At 58.5% G+C, this 15,830-nt stretch overlaps 1 protein-coding gene across 1 annotated transcript in view; it reads left to right on the top strand.

The window, feature by feature from the left end:
* The first annotated feature begins 794 nt into the window (after positions 1–794).
* The window catches only part of SMARCD3 (SWI/SNF related, matrix associated, actin dependent regulator of chromatin, subfamily d, member 3), a 27,795-nt gene continuing 12,759 nt past the window's right edge, over positions 795–15,830 (top strand). Inside the window, exon 1 of the mRNA XM_015596187.2 lies at positions 795–932. Within this exon, the coding sequence (XP_015451673.2) occupies positions 894–932 (39 nt within the window). The 5' untranslated portion in view covers positions 795–893. The remainder of the gene's footprint in view (positions 933–15,830) is intronic.

Below are 15,830 nucleotides of genomic sequence, written 5' to 3' on the forward strand. Positions count from 1 at the left end.
CCCCCGTCTGGCACCCGCCCTCCTCCCATCCTCCCCTGTCTGCACTTAGCACCATCCTGCCCGGACACCTCTCTCTCATCCAGACCAGACTGTCCGTCCCTCTGTCTCCCACCTTTCTGCAGGGCACCTCCCCCAGCCCGGGCTGGTGATCTCTCGCCTGCTGGCATCTTCCTCCTCATTGCCTCCCTTCCCCTGGCCACCAGCCCCTACACGTGACCCCGAACCACTCTCAAGTCCCCTACTCCCCATCCCATACCTGTAGCTCTGCCTTCACCTCATCCTCCACACCCCACCATCTGCCCGGGACTTTAGCTCGGACCCCAGCCCATGGCCCGCGGGAGGACGGGGGTCAGGAAGACTGTGCACACAGAGAGGGAGCCAGGCTGACTCTCCCAGGGCGTCTGAGGATGACCAGGAGTCATCTGGGTCTGACGGTCATGCCCTTCACCTCTAACGCCCAGCTCTCTCCCCACCTCCTGCCAAGTCTGCAGAACGTGACTTCCCGCCTGGGTTCTGTGTCTGGCCCAGCGCGTCCCGTGGGACCCGGTCTCTGACGGCTTCCTGCACTTGCCCGGCTCCCACTGCATGTCTTTTTTGTGCACCCAGCCCGGGCTGGTCCTCGCCTGAGGCCTCTCAGTCCTGGTCCCTTCCTACGCACCTCCCACCCTCCTCAGACCTCCTTGTTAGGGAGGTGCTCCACACAGCGGCCCCCCCAGGTGTCTTCACCGGCCTCCTGAGGCCCGCTGGGGCTGAGGGTCTGGCTCATCCCTCCCACCGCCCTCTCCTTTCAGACCCTGCTTAGAATGGCGCTTGGTGCTGCAGGCACGGTGGGCTCTGGGCCCGGGCACCGAGGAGGCACTGGATGACTCCCCTGCTGCAGGACCCTGCCACCTATGACTCCAGGCCTTCAGCACCCACCTGCCGTGGTCCAGGTAGGTGCTGCCTCCCCGACCAGCCCAGAAGCAGGGCCCTGAGGCCCCACTGAGAGTGGCCGGCTCTCGGCCTCTGGTCACACTCCGTGGCCTCCTCTTGACACTTCTGCCCCAGCCGGACCCATGGCAGTGCCTCGTCTCAGCCCTGCCACAGCTGGAGCCTCTGGCCAGACCCCCGACATCTCCCTCCGCCCTCGCTCGTCCTCTGGCTACGTGCCCAGCCCCTGCTGGCGTCTGTCCCTGGGTCCCACCTCTCAAAGCCAGCCTGAGCCAGGTACAGGAGAGCCTGGGGCTACGGTTTTGGTGCAGGTGCAAATGGCCTGGGGCACTGGCTTGTTCCACTTCCTCCCCACTGACAGACAACCAGACACACACACATCTCCTCCCCTCCCCCGTGCTCACACACGCATGCACACCGTGCACACACATGCTCCCGGCCAGCTGGGAGGAACGTGCTGACCCCTGGCACAACCTGGGCTATAGAAACCTCCCCCAAGCATGCTGTGGCAACCCTCTAAGAGCCTCCCAGGGCCCGGTCTGTTCTTGGCAGGAGGGGCGGTAGCGGCAGTCTGTCACGTGGCCTCTGGCGGGAGCCAGGCCTGCACCGCCACTAGGCTGGCTTGGGGCTCAGAGGGGCTCAGAGGTGCTCTCGGGCTCACTGCACGTGAGTTGGACCCTCCTGAGCCTCCTCCTGGCAGAGTGAGGAAGGCCTGGCTGGTCCCATGTCAGTCCCCCTGGTCCAGAAGGAAGCACTGAGGCACGGGGTGGAAAGACCAGCCCTGAAAGCCCCATTCATCTGTGGGGAGGGGTCGGAGCCGAGTCTGAAGCCTGCGGTTTGGTCTGTGCTCTGCCTGCCCAGCCCTGCCTGTCACTATGGTGGCCTCACCCACAGCAGGCTGGGTGCTGTGGGACCCAGTCCCTGCACCCCAGTCAGGAAGTCAGCAGGGGGAGCTGACTTAGGCCGTCCCACAGGAAGTGCCACGGTCAGTGATTCAGGCCTCAGGGCTCTGAGGAGGGAGGCATGGGAAATCCTTTGATGGGCAATTTGTGGTGGCCTTTCGAGAACAGGAGGGTGGGGCCAGCTGGTGCCAGGGTCAAGGGTGGGCCAACGAGAGTGTCTTTCTCAGCTTCTCCTTCTTAGAAGTGGCTGGGAACTCGCCCTCCTGTTGGTGCCGCTCTGAGGGCCAGGGCTGTCCTGACCCCTGCCACCCCCTGGGCTGTGCCCGGGGCAAAATGGGACAGGCACAGGCTGCTGGGGAGCCTGGGGGCCCAGAGGATGGAGCAGCACTGTGTGGCAGTGAGCACGGCTGGTCACCATGGAAACATGCAGCGAGGGGCAGGAAGGTCCAATCCTACCCACGGCCTCGGGCCGAGGGTGGTTCTGTCCCTCAGTTTGTGGGGCTGGGTCCGCAGTGCAGAATTCTAAAGGGAAAACGTAAGCTCGTGTACAAACACTTTCTTCCTGGGGGCCTCTAAACTTCTGGGGTGTCTGAGGATGGAGGCCAGGTCCCGTGGGGGAGAGAGGCTGATGGGGAGGCAGCTGAGACCCCTGGGAGGTACTCCAGACCCAGGTCCCCACGTGGTGAGTCCTCATATATTGTGGCCGATGTGGGGCACGCTGAGGTAAGCCCTAAGCAGCTCCTCAGCAGTGGGTGGGTGCCCTGGGCTGCTCCAGGCCTTGCCCGAGGAGGGGGTCACCCTGCAGGTAGGCAGAGGGGAGGGGGGCTTGAGGAGATTGGGGCCTGCGAGGCTCCGGAGACAGTGGGCACGTCCTAGTGACACCTGGTGCCCAAGTGCCCCCAGTCACGAGGTGAATCAAAGGTTCTTCTGTGATTCCTGGGGGGTCAGGAGCCCCAGCCACCCCATGTGATGAAGGGGGTGAGGGGAGAGGTGCTGGGGGAAGTCTCTGGCGGTTTATTTGGGAGTCCCATTAACATAAAATTGGCCTTCATTCAGCGTGTGCAGTTGCAGGCTCCGGGGTGTGATTGCAAGTGAGAGCTCATTGTCAGTGAGCAGTTAAGTGGCGGAGGTAATGAGCTGGAGGTGTCACCGGGAGGAGGTGGCACAGGAAGGAGGCTGAGCTGCAGACACATGGGATGAGCGAATGGCCCTCAGTTTGGCTGGAGTCTGAACCCTCTTAAATGGCTGCGCCAGAAGGGTCAGCCTGCTTCTGGTGGGCGCTCAGCCGAGGGACACTCTGTGGGGGCCGTGGCTGTGTTCCCTAGTGTCCCGTGCTGGCGAGCCATGTGTGGACCTTCAGTAGCTCATAAGGGACCTTCCAGGAGAATAGTCGTTTAACTTCAGCCTGGCCAGCCTCTTGATTTGCTTCCCAAGCTGTGAACTAAACGTCCAGGAAATTCGAGAGTATGTCTCCTGAGCATGCGCACCACTCGTGTGCCTTTACCAGAATTTACAAAGTCGGGTCGTCTCCGTGTCATCCGGAATGAAGAGCATTCTGGGCCTGGAGTGAGGACCAGCGTGCTGTGAGGGAGGGGGGGCGGAACGGAGGCGAGAAGATGCAGGAAGAGGCACTTTCGCTCCACCTTATTCCGAGAAGGATGGGGGGTCGTTTGCAAAGATGCATACGCGGAGGAAACGGGGTGCGCTAGGAACACGGGAAGGGGAGATACATGCAGCCAAGGAGAGGTCAGTGCGCAGCACGCAAGCCCAGAGACCCCGGCCCCTCCCCCTGCACCCCACACACACACACACGGCCAGGAGTATGAGCAGTTACGCGGTCCATACAACAAAATCCAACCGTTCGCCCAGAAACACTGATTTCTGGCCCTGAAACCCCGAGAAGTCTCTCCTGTGTGGTGATATAAAGGGGACACTGGCTGGCAAAGTTAAACAAGGTCCTTAACAACTGCCCGCGACAGTGTCCTAGGGTAAGACAAGGGCCCACGCAGCGCTGGGCAGCCATAGAAATATTGCTGATCATGCTCAATCCAAAGATAAAATTTAGAACAATGAAAGGAATACATCGCCTGCCTCCAGGAAATAGTCTCTATGTTGATATTTACAACAATGTTTCAGATAAATATCAGGCAGTGAGAAGGTTTGTTTCAAATCGGGAATCACGTACAGTGTCATGTTCCTAGGCGTAAGGATAATATCCTCATAGGAAGATAAAGACCTCCATCAGCACATATGCCTAACATGTGAGTTTGAGTGTAGGGAGAGACCCGTCACCACCTTACCCCCCAGGTCCTGAACTCACTGAGGAACAGGCCCAGATGGCAGGGACTTATCAACGTTATTGCAGGAGAAGATGGACTAAAGAAAGAGGCTCGAATCTGAGCCCCGGATGTAGAAAGCAAGACCCTACGCCTGACCAGGTTTTGGGAACAGGACGAGATGGGCTCCTTCCTGCGGGCAGACTCGCTCAGAGGGGTCAGCGATGGCTCTGACATCACCTTCGGCCCACCCAGGAGAGGAACTAGGAGGTGTCAGACCCTCGCCACCTTATGAGACAGCGCCCCGCCCAAGGGGAAGAGGGTGAGGACAGGTGGCAGAGGATTATTCCAGAGTCTTCTCTCCAGGGGAATAGATTAGAAGCTTTCTTGCGAACACAGAGACACGAGAGACCAGAGTCCCCTCTGCAGTGGGGGTGGGGCCGGCCACGTTGCCGATAGTGACATTGAACGAAGCTCAAATCCAGACCTAGAAATGACCTTTGACCCTACCACTTTCTTCTCTCTCTGTTGAAACAAATCACCTTACCCTTTTCCTTGGTTTTATTTCCTAGACCCAAACTATGGTGGCCTCAGAGGGACAAAACAACCAGTCCTTCATACAGGCCCCAGCCGTTCCCCTTGTGGCCCTAGCACTGAGTAGAGGTCAAAGGCTAATTGTCATCTTGTTCAAAGCCCAGATCACTCATTTATATTAATTGCTGGGTCCCTAGAGGCATTAGAGTTTGTGGCCCCTAAAATAGAATGGAGGAAGGGGTGGCTTGGAGAATCCTTGCCCCTTCAAAAAGGGTAGGCCCCCCTCAGCCCCGTCTGACCTTTCCAAGGCGTCGGTGGGCTTATGTTGGCAGACTTTCTGTTTCTTAAGACATTCTGGAAATCTGGCTTTTCATGTGAAATCTCCCCATTTTTAAGGTTTTTAAGAGTGTTTAAGACAAGTGTGGGCCAAGCGAAAGCTGTCTGCCTTCCACCTTGGTCTCCCCTCACCCTGTCATTCTGTGCCTCAGGCCCAGAACGTTAAATCAACATTTCCCACCTTGAGATCTGGAGGCCCCCAGGCGTCAGTGGGCCGCAGTTTTAGAAACATTGCGTTAAGAGCTGCTGTCACTTACGCCGCTGTCACTTACGGTAGTCTCTTGTCATCAGTGACATAAACAGAACGCAATGTCATTGTCAAAGTCTTGTCAAAACTTGAGGACGTCCCTCTCAAGCATCATTCGGGGACCCCATTTTGAGAAGAAATGATCATTAATCCTCAAAGATGTACAGCTGATGGGAAGGGCCCGAGGCTGCTGTGGGACCCCCTCTCAATTTGTCTGTGTTTAAACCCAGGGCAGCGGCCCTACCTGTGACACTAGTTCACTGTCTGGCTCTGAGTCGATCATTAACCTTGCGTCCCTCATCTTTAAAACGGGTGTCGTAATATTCAGACCTTTAACTACGGGGATGTTGAAAGAACCAGATTATATAATACGTGTTGAACTGTTCTGTAGGCTATTAAGCTCCGTGAAGACCTATGCGTTCATTCGGAGGTGTTCGTGACAAAGTCCCCCCCATATCTTGAGTATGGCACATACGCACGGGCTGCGTGTAGTGGTGTGCCGGTAGGTGTTCCAAAACCAGCTCTGGACAGGCCGAGAAGGGGTTGCTGAGCTCCGATTTGTATCCTTTGCCGATACTCGTGCCATGACCGATTTGAAAGTACCAGTGTGACACTCCACATCCCTGGATGTTCCTGTGACAGTAAAGTCGCCGCCAGTGGAAGACTAAGCCCGAAGGGGTGTAGATCGTCTAACATAGGGCTTTGTCCTGGTGCCATTCCGTTTTCAATAGCTTCGGTAAAGATATGCATGAAGAAAGGAGGTCACACTCGCTGGGCCGATGAGTGATCCGCAGCTGGAAAGGATGGTAAATATAACGGATAACGGAACCGAGGTTCGGAGGCTCTCAGGCCAGAATAACGGGCTGATGCTCATGAGATGAATATTAACAGGAAGAAATACAAGTGTCTGTTCTTGAGTCCAAGAACGCAACTTTCAAGGATGAGAAGGGAGAGACACGCCTTGGCACCATCGAAGTCGAAAGCGGATCGAGGTTTTTAATTAACGGTGAGCTCAGTACAAGTCGAGAGCGGGAAGGGTAGTTAGTTACGAAAGTGGTGACCAGCCAGTCCTCTCTGACTCAAAGAGAATTATCACAGGTCTTCTCATTCCTATTTTGCTACCGACAGTAACCCACTGAGATGACAGTATACCCATTTTAAAGATGAAGCCGAGACTCCGGGAGGTTGACAGGACTCGGCGCTGGTCTCCTCCCGTCGGTCAGTGGTGGGATAAAGTCGCAGACCCCGGGTTCCGCCCTGTGCTGTGTTAACAGAGCACATTGTTCCGAGGGCGGTGCTTCCAGTGGCTCCAGGCCACCCAAAGGCTGCGGGGGACAATGGGGTGGTTCACAGACTGGCGAGCAGGTCACCTGGAGGCGAACCCCGGGATAGTGAAGAGCAGTGTTGGGGGCCGGGTTGGTTTGCCTGGGCTGCTTTACCAAAGCACCACGGACTGGGCGGCGGAAACGACAGAAATGCATCATCTCAGTCTGGAGGCCGGAAGTCTGAGGTCAAGGTGTCGGCAGGGCTGGTCTCTTCTGCAGGCTGTGAGGAAGGACCTGTTCCAGGCCTGGCTCCTCGGCTGGCAGACGGCTCTCTTCTCCTGTGTGTGCTCATGACCTCTACCCTCTATGTTTGTCTGACTCTGTGTCCAAATGTCCCGTCTTTTATAAGGAGACCAGTCGTGTTGGATCCGAGTCACCCTGGTGACCTCATCTTAACTCCTTGACCTCTGTAAAGACCACATCTTTAAGGTCACGTTCTGTGGTCCTGCAGGTTAGGACTCCAGCAAATGGCTTGGCGGGGAAGACATAATTCAACCAGTACAGGGGGGCCGTGACTGCCACCTTCAGCATGTGGAGTCACGTCTTATGAGGGAGACAGATGAACTCTAGGTGGCCAGAACCTCCAGGAGGTCACCCTGGGTCATACCCAGAACAGGAAGACCCAGGCGACAGTTTGATTCTCTGCCACTGTGGAATCCTTGGGTCCCGGGCTGCTGGCACACAGGCTCCTCACCTGTCTCTAGCTGTCCTCGCGTGGGACTATGTGGAGCCAGAGGGAGGCGTCCTTCCCCTCTGTGCCACATAGACCCCTGTATCCATTGTGTCACTTGTACATGTGGCAGCCAGCCCATGGCCGCCCTGCAGCCAGCTCCCTGGAACTCTTGGCATGTCTGCAGCTGCTGGCTTCTCTATCGCTGCCACCAAGGCCAGCTGTGCCACCAAGGCCACAGCCCCTCTGATGAAGTGGCTGTTAGGGGTGATCGCCTTTCCTCCATGGGGACTCCCGCCCTCCTAACCCAGCCACTGGGCCAGCTCCCCGGGCCTGCAGGCCTCACTGTGGGAGGCTTTCTTCACCAGCATACGCTCAGAGCTTGGGGACAATAGCACTGGTCCTTCGCTCTTCCAGAGCCGCAGCTGCCCTAGGGCAGGAGCTGACGTGGACGTCGCCCACCGGCCATCCCCTCATGGAGGCCTGCGGCCCCACCCGTCTCTCTCTGGTCCTCAAACTCACCGAGGGCTGAGGCCGTGCGAGTCAGCAGCACTTCACCTGAGGCTGTCACCTAGTAGGTGCTCACTAAACGGGGGAAAGGCAGGGCGGAGGGAGAGGAGACGGGGTGGGAGGAGCCCCTGCTCGTCCTTCAGATGTCTCTGTCAGCATCTCCAAGCCTCAGCTTCCCTAGGCCAACAAGCGGCCTTATGATGTCTTCTTTAAGTCCAGTCGATTTGCTCCTTGTGGTGGCTCCTGAATGTCCCCCTTGCCCTCCTCTCCGGAAGCCCCTTTCCAAGGTTCTGGGTGGTACATGCAGGCTGCCCGTGTAAGGCCCAGCCCACATACGAATGGCCATTCCTTGCTCAAGGAAGCTTCCAGTGGTTTGGATAGAATATGGACTCCCCGCCGGGCTCCGAAAGCCACATGATTAGCCACTATGAACAACCTCCTGGCTGACCGCTGGCAGGCACCCTCCTGGCATTGTGACGGGGAAGGGCTCTAGGGCTCCCTGGCTTCGCTGCTCCCCTAGCTGGGGCTTGGCGGGCAGCAGGTAAGCGGAGCGGTGGCGGCGGAGCCCGCAGGGAATGGAGCTGTAGGACGGGAGGCAGAGCACCGGGAGGCTGGTAACAGTGGCGACCGTTCATTAGGTGCCTACCTCGTGCCAGGTGCTGTGCCGAATTCTGCACGCACACGGCCTCACGTGAACCCTCCCGTCCACCGGTGAGCCAGGCATGGGGCTCCCTGTCTTGCAGATGAGGAAAATAAGTCTTGGACAGGTCAAGGGACTTGTCCAAGGTTATGGTCACTCAGTGGATGTGCCGGGGATGAACCGACGATGGACTCCTGAGCCGTGGTCTCAGCCCTAGACAATTTCACCCTCCGGGGACAAAGGACAATATTTGGAGATATTCTTGTCACACTAGAGGGGTGAGAGGGGATGCTAGGGTTTACTGAATAGAGGGCAGAGATGATCCTAACACCGTATGACAGTGACACAGCCTCCACGACACGGAGTTATCCCGCCCAAAATGGTAGCAATGCCAAGAGGACTTTAGAAGTCCAAGCGCAGAGCCACCACTCTGCAGAAGCAGCAGAGACCCCAGCCAGGGCAGTGGGCTCAGGGCCTGGGGGAGGCGGACAGGCCCTCGGAAGGACTGGAGAAACGGGCAGGGCGGTAAAGCCCAATGTCACGGCCCTGGCCTGAGATAGACCAGGTTGCGATAGGCAGGGCAAGAGCCCAGATCTGGGGGTACGGGCACCCTAGAGGGGACTAGTTATACAGAGGTTTGTGGAGACCGGGGTGGGGCAGCAAGCGGGTCCAGGCCCCGGGGACACGCCTTCTCCTCTCTCCTCCCGCTGCCCGATCCACGGAGAGTCTTCGGAGGGCTTCTGGCTGTCATCACACTATTCAGGCCCAAGAGTAAAGCACACAGTCTGCTGTATGGGGACACGGGAGAGGCTGCTCCAGCTTTGGCTGTGAAATCCAGGGTCGTAGGCAGGCCCCATCTCTCCTCCATCCCATAAATTTGTGAGCCTGTAGGCACAGACGGAGCCTCTTGCCTTTGGCTCAGATCATTTCTCCTGTTCTCCTTGGGCCAGGTTGAGTTCTTCAGAACTATGGCCACGAAGTGGCGCCAGAAAGGCAGGAGGAGGTGGCCCTGGGACTGCCTACGGCCAGGTAACCACGTTTTCCCGAAGGAAGCACATACTGGGGTGGCCAGGTGGGAAGGCAGGGAACAGGCTGCTTGGTGATCGTGTGTGTGTTTCCCACCCAGGAGATACACGGACACACACGTGTGTCCATCCACAAGGCCCAGAGAAGCCACTGAACGGCCCACTGCTCTACCCGCAGGAGCGAGGGGCTTTTTATACACACACACACACACACACACACACATTGGCTAAAAGGTAATTCTTACACAGGACCTCATGGAACCTGCTCAAACGCATCAAAACTTATTTTAGACACCTTGATGGCAAATTTTCTGGAATTCGTATTTCGAGTGTTTGAAACAAGCTGCTTGAGATTCTTAAGGGTGTATTTTAAAAGATAACTGAGGGTAATTCAGCTTCAACGTAGAGGCCTCTGGGGATCTCGATTTCGTTCTTTAAAAGGCAAGCGTGTGGGGAAGGTGGAAGGGTGCATGCGTGTGTGTGTGCGTGTGTGTGTGCGCGTGTGACTATTCCTAGCTGGCAGGTATTCCACCAGGGGACATTGGGGAGGCAGCTTGAGATGAAGGAGAAAAAACCAGGACCTTGAATTTGGGAGACGGACCTGCAGTCCCAAGGCCACCCTGTAACAGCACAGTCCCACGGCTTCTCAGAGCCTCCTTGTCCTTCTCCTTAGAACGGGAAGCCCCCCTCCCCCCCACACACACACCTGGTAGTGTGTCGGTCAGGATCAGGTGGGTTACTGTGTGTGAAAGTTCAAACCCACGATGCTGTGATCACTATGATCACATGGGCACGGGCTGTAACATCACCCAGCACTGGGAAGCGAGCTGGCATCCCCGGGCCGACTCGGCGTGGGCTCGCTTTGCCTCTGAGATAGCACGGCCTCTGGCATGTGCCAGATACTCGGGACTTCTCCGTGGACAAGACAGAAAGATCTCTGCGCGTTTGGAGCTTACGTGCGAACCGGGGGGAGAAGAGTCACACGCGCCCATGAGAAGTACGTAGGGGACGTAGAAATGGCGGCAGGTGTGCCGCGCGTGGGCAAATGTGGACGGCGGAGAAGCCTGCGGTCTTCCAGAGCGTGGACGGTTCGCCCCATTGAGAAGGGGACATTTGAACAAAGACTTTACGATGGAGAGAGTTAGCCATGTGGACAGCTGGAGGAAGAGCATCCTGAGCAGAAGGGACAGCAGGCTCAAAGCCCCAAAGCCCCAAGGCGGGCAAGGGTCTGGAACTCCTGAAGAACCACGAGGAGGCCGGAGACGGGGAAGAGAGAAGAATGAGGGGGTGGCAGGCACCGAGGCCACAGAGGGACAGGGAGTGTGATGGGACTGGGTCCTAGGACCTGCAGGACCCTAGCCCTTTCTCGGAATAAGATGGGGGGTGGGGGGTCCTTGGGCGGGTTTCAAGCAGAGAAGCAATGTGATCTGGCCCCCTCTTAAAGGACCACTCTGTCGGCCATGTTGAGAATAACCCGTTGGGGACGGGTTGGAGGCAAGCCGGTCAGTATTCAGACTGGACCAGGGATGGGGGTGGGGGTAGCGAGGAGAGCTGAGAGGGGTCGGGTTCTGGACCCGGAGCCAACAGGACTTGCCTTCAGATGGGATGTGGGGTGTGAGAGAAAGACAGGATTCTGGGTCATTCCAAGGCTGTGGGCCTGAGCACCTGCAAGTGGGTGAGGACAGTGTGCAGGGAGCCAAGCCGGAGGCAGAAGAGCTGGAGTCCCCTTGTGGGCCTACGACACTGGCTCATCTACGCAGGAGCAGGGGCCGGTTCCGAGCAGACAGCTGCGTATCCACGTCTAAGGACTGGGAGAGAGGACCGCGCTGGAGGAAAACTTTGGGAATCGTCGACATATAGATGGTACTTAAAGCTACGAGACTGGATGTCGGACGAGGTCACCAAGGCAGTGATTTGGGACGGTGACGAGGACCAAGGACTGAGACCCAAGGCGCTCCAGCGTGGAGAGGGAAGCAGAGCTGGACCGCCCAGGAGGCGAGAATGGGCAGCGGGGATGCCGGGGAAGAGCCCAGAGGGACGCGTCCCAGAGCCAAGGGAAGAGAGTGTTTCCCAGAGGAGAGAGTGGCCAGCTGTGTCGGACACCGCAGCCGGTTAAGCAGGATGATGCCTGAGAACCGATGATGGTGGCGTTTGGTGACTGGGGGAGAGCCCAGAGGGACGCGCCCCATCGCCAAGGGAAGAGTGTTTCCCAGAGGAGAGAGTGGCCGGCTGTGTCGGACACCGCAGCCGGTTAAGCAGGACGATGCCTGAGAACCGATGATGGTGGCGTTTGGTGACGCGGAGCTCACTGGTGGCCCGGACGGGAGCATTTGCAGGAGGGCAGCGGGCTGTGTGCCCGACGGGGCTGGGACTCGGGGGTTGTGAAGTGAGCGAACAGAGAACACTTCTGAGATGTTGCGTTGCAACTGGGCCGCAGCAGGGGGGACGAGCAGATAAGGGAAGGGTCAGGACTCCACCTGCCGACAGGAGGGATCCAGAAAGGGGGTGGGCGGGGCCGACCATGCCAGGTGTGGTGGTGTGGGAGAGGGTTGTCGGAGCAGTCCCCGAGGGCGCGAGAGGGAATGGCAGCTTAGGACCTGAGCACAGATAACTCAGCTGCAGGAAGGTGGGGGCCGAGGGGAGCAGCAGGGTGGTGGGGGGCTCTGGACGGGCCTCCTCTGAAAGCTTCCTCGGAAGCGAGGGCATCAGCTGGGAGTGAGGAGCGGAGGAGGAGTCGGAGGTTGGAGGAGGGAGGAGATGAGAGAAACTCAGGTAGAGGGGGCGGGGGTGGGGCAGCCGTCCATGCTCCTGAAGGGACAGGGAGACCAGATCAGGGTGGTCGTGTGTCTTTCTCCTGCCACGTTCAGATGCTGGGGGCAGGGGAGGAGTTGGCGAAGCTGGATTTAACTCTTAAGAGAGTCAAGCGTATATGCAAGAGAGGCCAAAATGCTAACTTGTATGTTATGTATTTTTTGCTGTGACTTAAAATAAGAGTGCGTGTGTGTGCGTGTGCGTGTGTGTGTGTGTGTGTGTGTGTGTGTGTGTGTAGTTGTAACAAGGGGCGAGGGTCAGAGAAACGGACCAGAGGTTCCACTGGAGTCACAGGGCACCGGATAGAGTGATCTGGAAAGAAGAGAGGTGCTGGTCAGAGGATGGGGTGCTTGAGAGTGATGTCGGAGGGAGCAGCTACAGCTGCTGGAATGACACGGTCCAGGAGATGACTCTGGAGCGAGTGGCTGACGGAGCGGGAGGACCCCTGGAGGAGAGGCGGCCAAGGAACTGAGGCCAGAGGCGGGAGAAGGACATCCGTGAAGACCCTGAAAAGCAGCAGCAGGAAGAGGGCAGGAGCCATGCTGGCGGGAGTGACCGCGAGCCAGGAGCTGCGTCCTCCAGGAGTGAAGGCACCGTGCGAGCGCGTGTGCGTGTGCGTGTGCGTGTGCGCGCGTGTGTGTAAGATGCAAAGCCAGGGCTCTGAAGCAGCCACCAGGGGCAGGAGGGGTCCTAGCCGGCCTCGAGGCCAGTGGAAGGGGGACTCTGGGACATGGCCTCAAGGGGAAGCCCAGCGTCTGTCTCGAGAAAGCAAAGCGACGTTTGCAGACGTGGCCGAGTGGGTCGGCAGACGGCACAGAAGTTCAGGTTGGTGGCAGGTGCGAGCAGAAGCGGGGACATAGAGTCTATGGAGCAGGACTTGAAGGTAGTCAGTCTGGAGGTTTCCATGGTGCTCGGCACAGTCGGGGAGGAGGGGCCCGGGCAGTAAGGCAGGTGCACCGCAGGCACACGTGGTGGAGAGGCAGAGTGTGGGGTTGGGAGGAGCGAGGGCAGGGCTTCCTGGGCCCGTCCTAGGTGCAGAGGAGAAGGTGCGTTTCAGATCCCGTGAGCAGGGCTCACCCTGGACCTGGACGGCATCCCAGACATCCGGGAGGTCAGGTCCCTGTGTTGCCTCCATGGATGTTTTATCCATGTGTTTCACTGCCCGCTGCCATTTGGTTTTAATTTCCCTAAAATCATCTTCAAGGATTGCAGATGAATTCTTTTCTCTATTTGATTTTCTTCACTCAGGTGACATCTCAGCCCTCAGAATGTAGTGATTGGCAAAAATCCCTCTGACCACCAGGGCAGAGCAGTAGCTGAGGCATCAAAAGCTTCCTGCGGTAAGGGGCCAGAGGTTAGGCCACCAGGAGATGGTCCTGACACTGGTGACGGAGTACAGCCAAGGACCTGCCGGACCCGGGGAGGGCGGGGAAGCCAGCGCCCAGATTCGAGGCCTGATGATGGAGGGCAGGATCCTGTCCTTCCCCGGGCATGCCAGCCAAGGCCCTTCTGGCCTTCCTGGAGGTCGGGAGGAAGGCAGCAGCATCTCGTGTCACAGATGAGGACACGGTGCACGGGGAGGAGGTAGCAGTCCCTGAGCAGAGCTGGGTGTCCACAGGAAGCCATGAGACTGCCCTGAATCCGGTCCCCAGCTCCCCAGGCGGTGAACCCAGGACCGGACCAGTGTCTGCTGATTGACACGAAGGTGGGCAGGGTGTCTGGGCATGAAGAGGGGTGACGCCCTGGAGCCGCAGGAGCAGGGCAGGAGTGGTGGCTTTGGCTCGAGACATAGGGTCTTGGGGGGATGGGTGGGTTTCCCCATCCTTTGGAACGAAGTAGGCTCCTGGCCTCAGGGAGGAGAAGGAGGGGCCTCTGCTGCTCCGCACCTTGACAGCCTGTGAGCCCCGAGGCCTGGACTCCCCCTTGCTTTTGCCCCGACAGGACATGCTCGTGTCGGTCCAGAGGGAGATGGATGGGAGCGAGGATGGTTCCGTGGGACAAATCCTTGCCACCACACCAGGCAGAGCCATGCCACTGCTGGGGCAGAGCCACGCCATGTTCCACCCCCTAGGCTGCGGGAGGGGACCGACTCCATCCTTGCCAAGATGGAGACCAGGCCATCCTTTTTACACAGAGCCGCAGGCTCTTGGGCATGAACTGCTACGAGACACCACCTAGTGAATGGCGGCCATGACAGGAGGGAGAGAAAACTGGCTGTGAATCCAAAATGTGCCTTCCCTGGGCCCAGAGGCCCAGCTCTCCTCTCCTCCCGTGGCTGGCGGTTTCAGCATCCTGATGTTTGCAGATACTGTGCGTGAGGTGTGTGTGAGGGCCGGGGAGGGTGGTCTCGGAGTCCCGAACGAAGACACCCACGCGGGCAAAGAGCGTTTATCCTACACCTGCCTACCGTGCAGGCCCCTGGGGACTGCAAGGCAAGGCCTCGCCCTGCTCACAGGAGGCCGACAGCGCAGTAGTGAGAGCTCAGTGGACAGAGGGGTCAGCAGCACCCCTGACCTGGCGTGGGCCTGCGTCTCTGTGTCTGTCTCCCTCTCCTTCCTGTCTGTCTGCCTTGGTTCCTGTCTCTGTGTCATGGAACCCTCCGATTTCAGGGCAGGAAGGCCCTTCTTATTACTCCTGAAGAAGCTGAGGGACAGGGAGGGACAGCGACTTGCCCAAGGTCACACAACTATTTTGGTGTCCTACTTTTTCTTTGAGGTGTTTTTTTTTTTTTTTTTGGCTTCTTTCTGTCATATTTGTTTCTCTTGTGCGTGTTGGGAAAACTGACAGAGAAAGGCAAAGTGTCACAGAGAGACAGAGAGACAGACAGCCCCCTGGGTCGAAGCGGAGGGCGTCCAGGCCACAGAAACGCTCCCACACAAAGAGGAAGGTGCCCGGCGCTCCTCTAGCCTGAGCAGAGGGGGAGGCAGGGGAGGAGGACTGTGCCACGGTGCCCCTGGTCAGGCGGCCAGTGTCCTCTCTGCTGGCTGGAGGAAGCCACTCATGAGAGGTGGCGCTTAGGCTGCAGACTCCCCTCCCCTCATCTCTGGGGGCTGGGCCTGACCCCATCAGCTAGCCAGGGATCCCTGGGGGCCTGGGACTTAGGCCAGGCAGGTAGACTGGGGAAGAGCTGCCTCTGGCCCCCTCGGCTTGCCCTGGGGTTTAGTGACCGGAGGAGGAAGTGGGGGCTGGGTTTAGGGATGGGCAGCACGCTGAAATCAGGGGTCCTCAGCCTGAGAGCTCCAGGGTCTCACTTCATTCGGACAGTGTCTCTGGAAAATATTTTCTAACACACACACACACACACACACACACACGCACACACACACCAGGGTTGTCCCATCCCGCTAAGGAAAGCTGCTTTGCCGGGGGTGGGGGGAAGGGGGGCAGCACAAAGCGGTCTCTCCCTTCGGTCTGCTTTCCTTTGTTCCTCCTCCCTGCCTTCCTCCCGCTCCCCTTCCCAGCTTCCCTCCTCTCCGGCTTGCTCCCTTCTTCCATTCTCTCCCCCGGCCCCCCTCCCTCCGCCCCCGCCCCCTGAGCGGGGTCCCCGTACTGGGACGTCCGCAGAAGGCGGGGAGGGTGGGACTCGGGGCTCGGGGCCCCGGCCCCGGCGACCATCTTCCCGCA

This window comes from Pteropus alecto, unplaced genomic scaffold (genome assembly GCF_000325575.1).
Source record: "Pteropus alecto unplaced genomic scaffold, ASM32557v1 scaffold48, whole genome shotgun sequence".
Taxonomy (NCBI): Eukaryota; Metazoa; Chordata; class Mammalia; order Chiroptera; family Pteropodidae; genus Pteropus; species Pteropus alecto.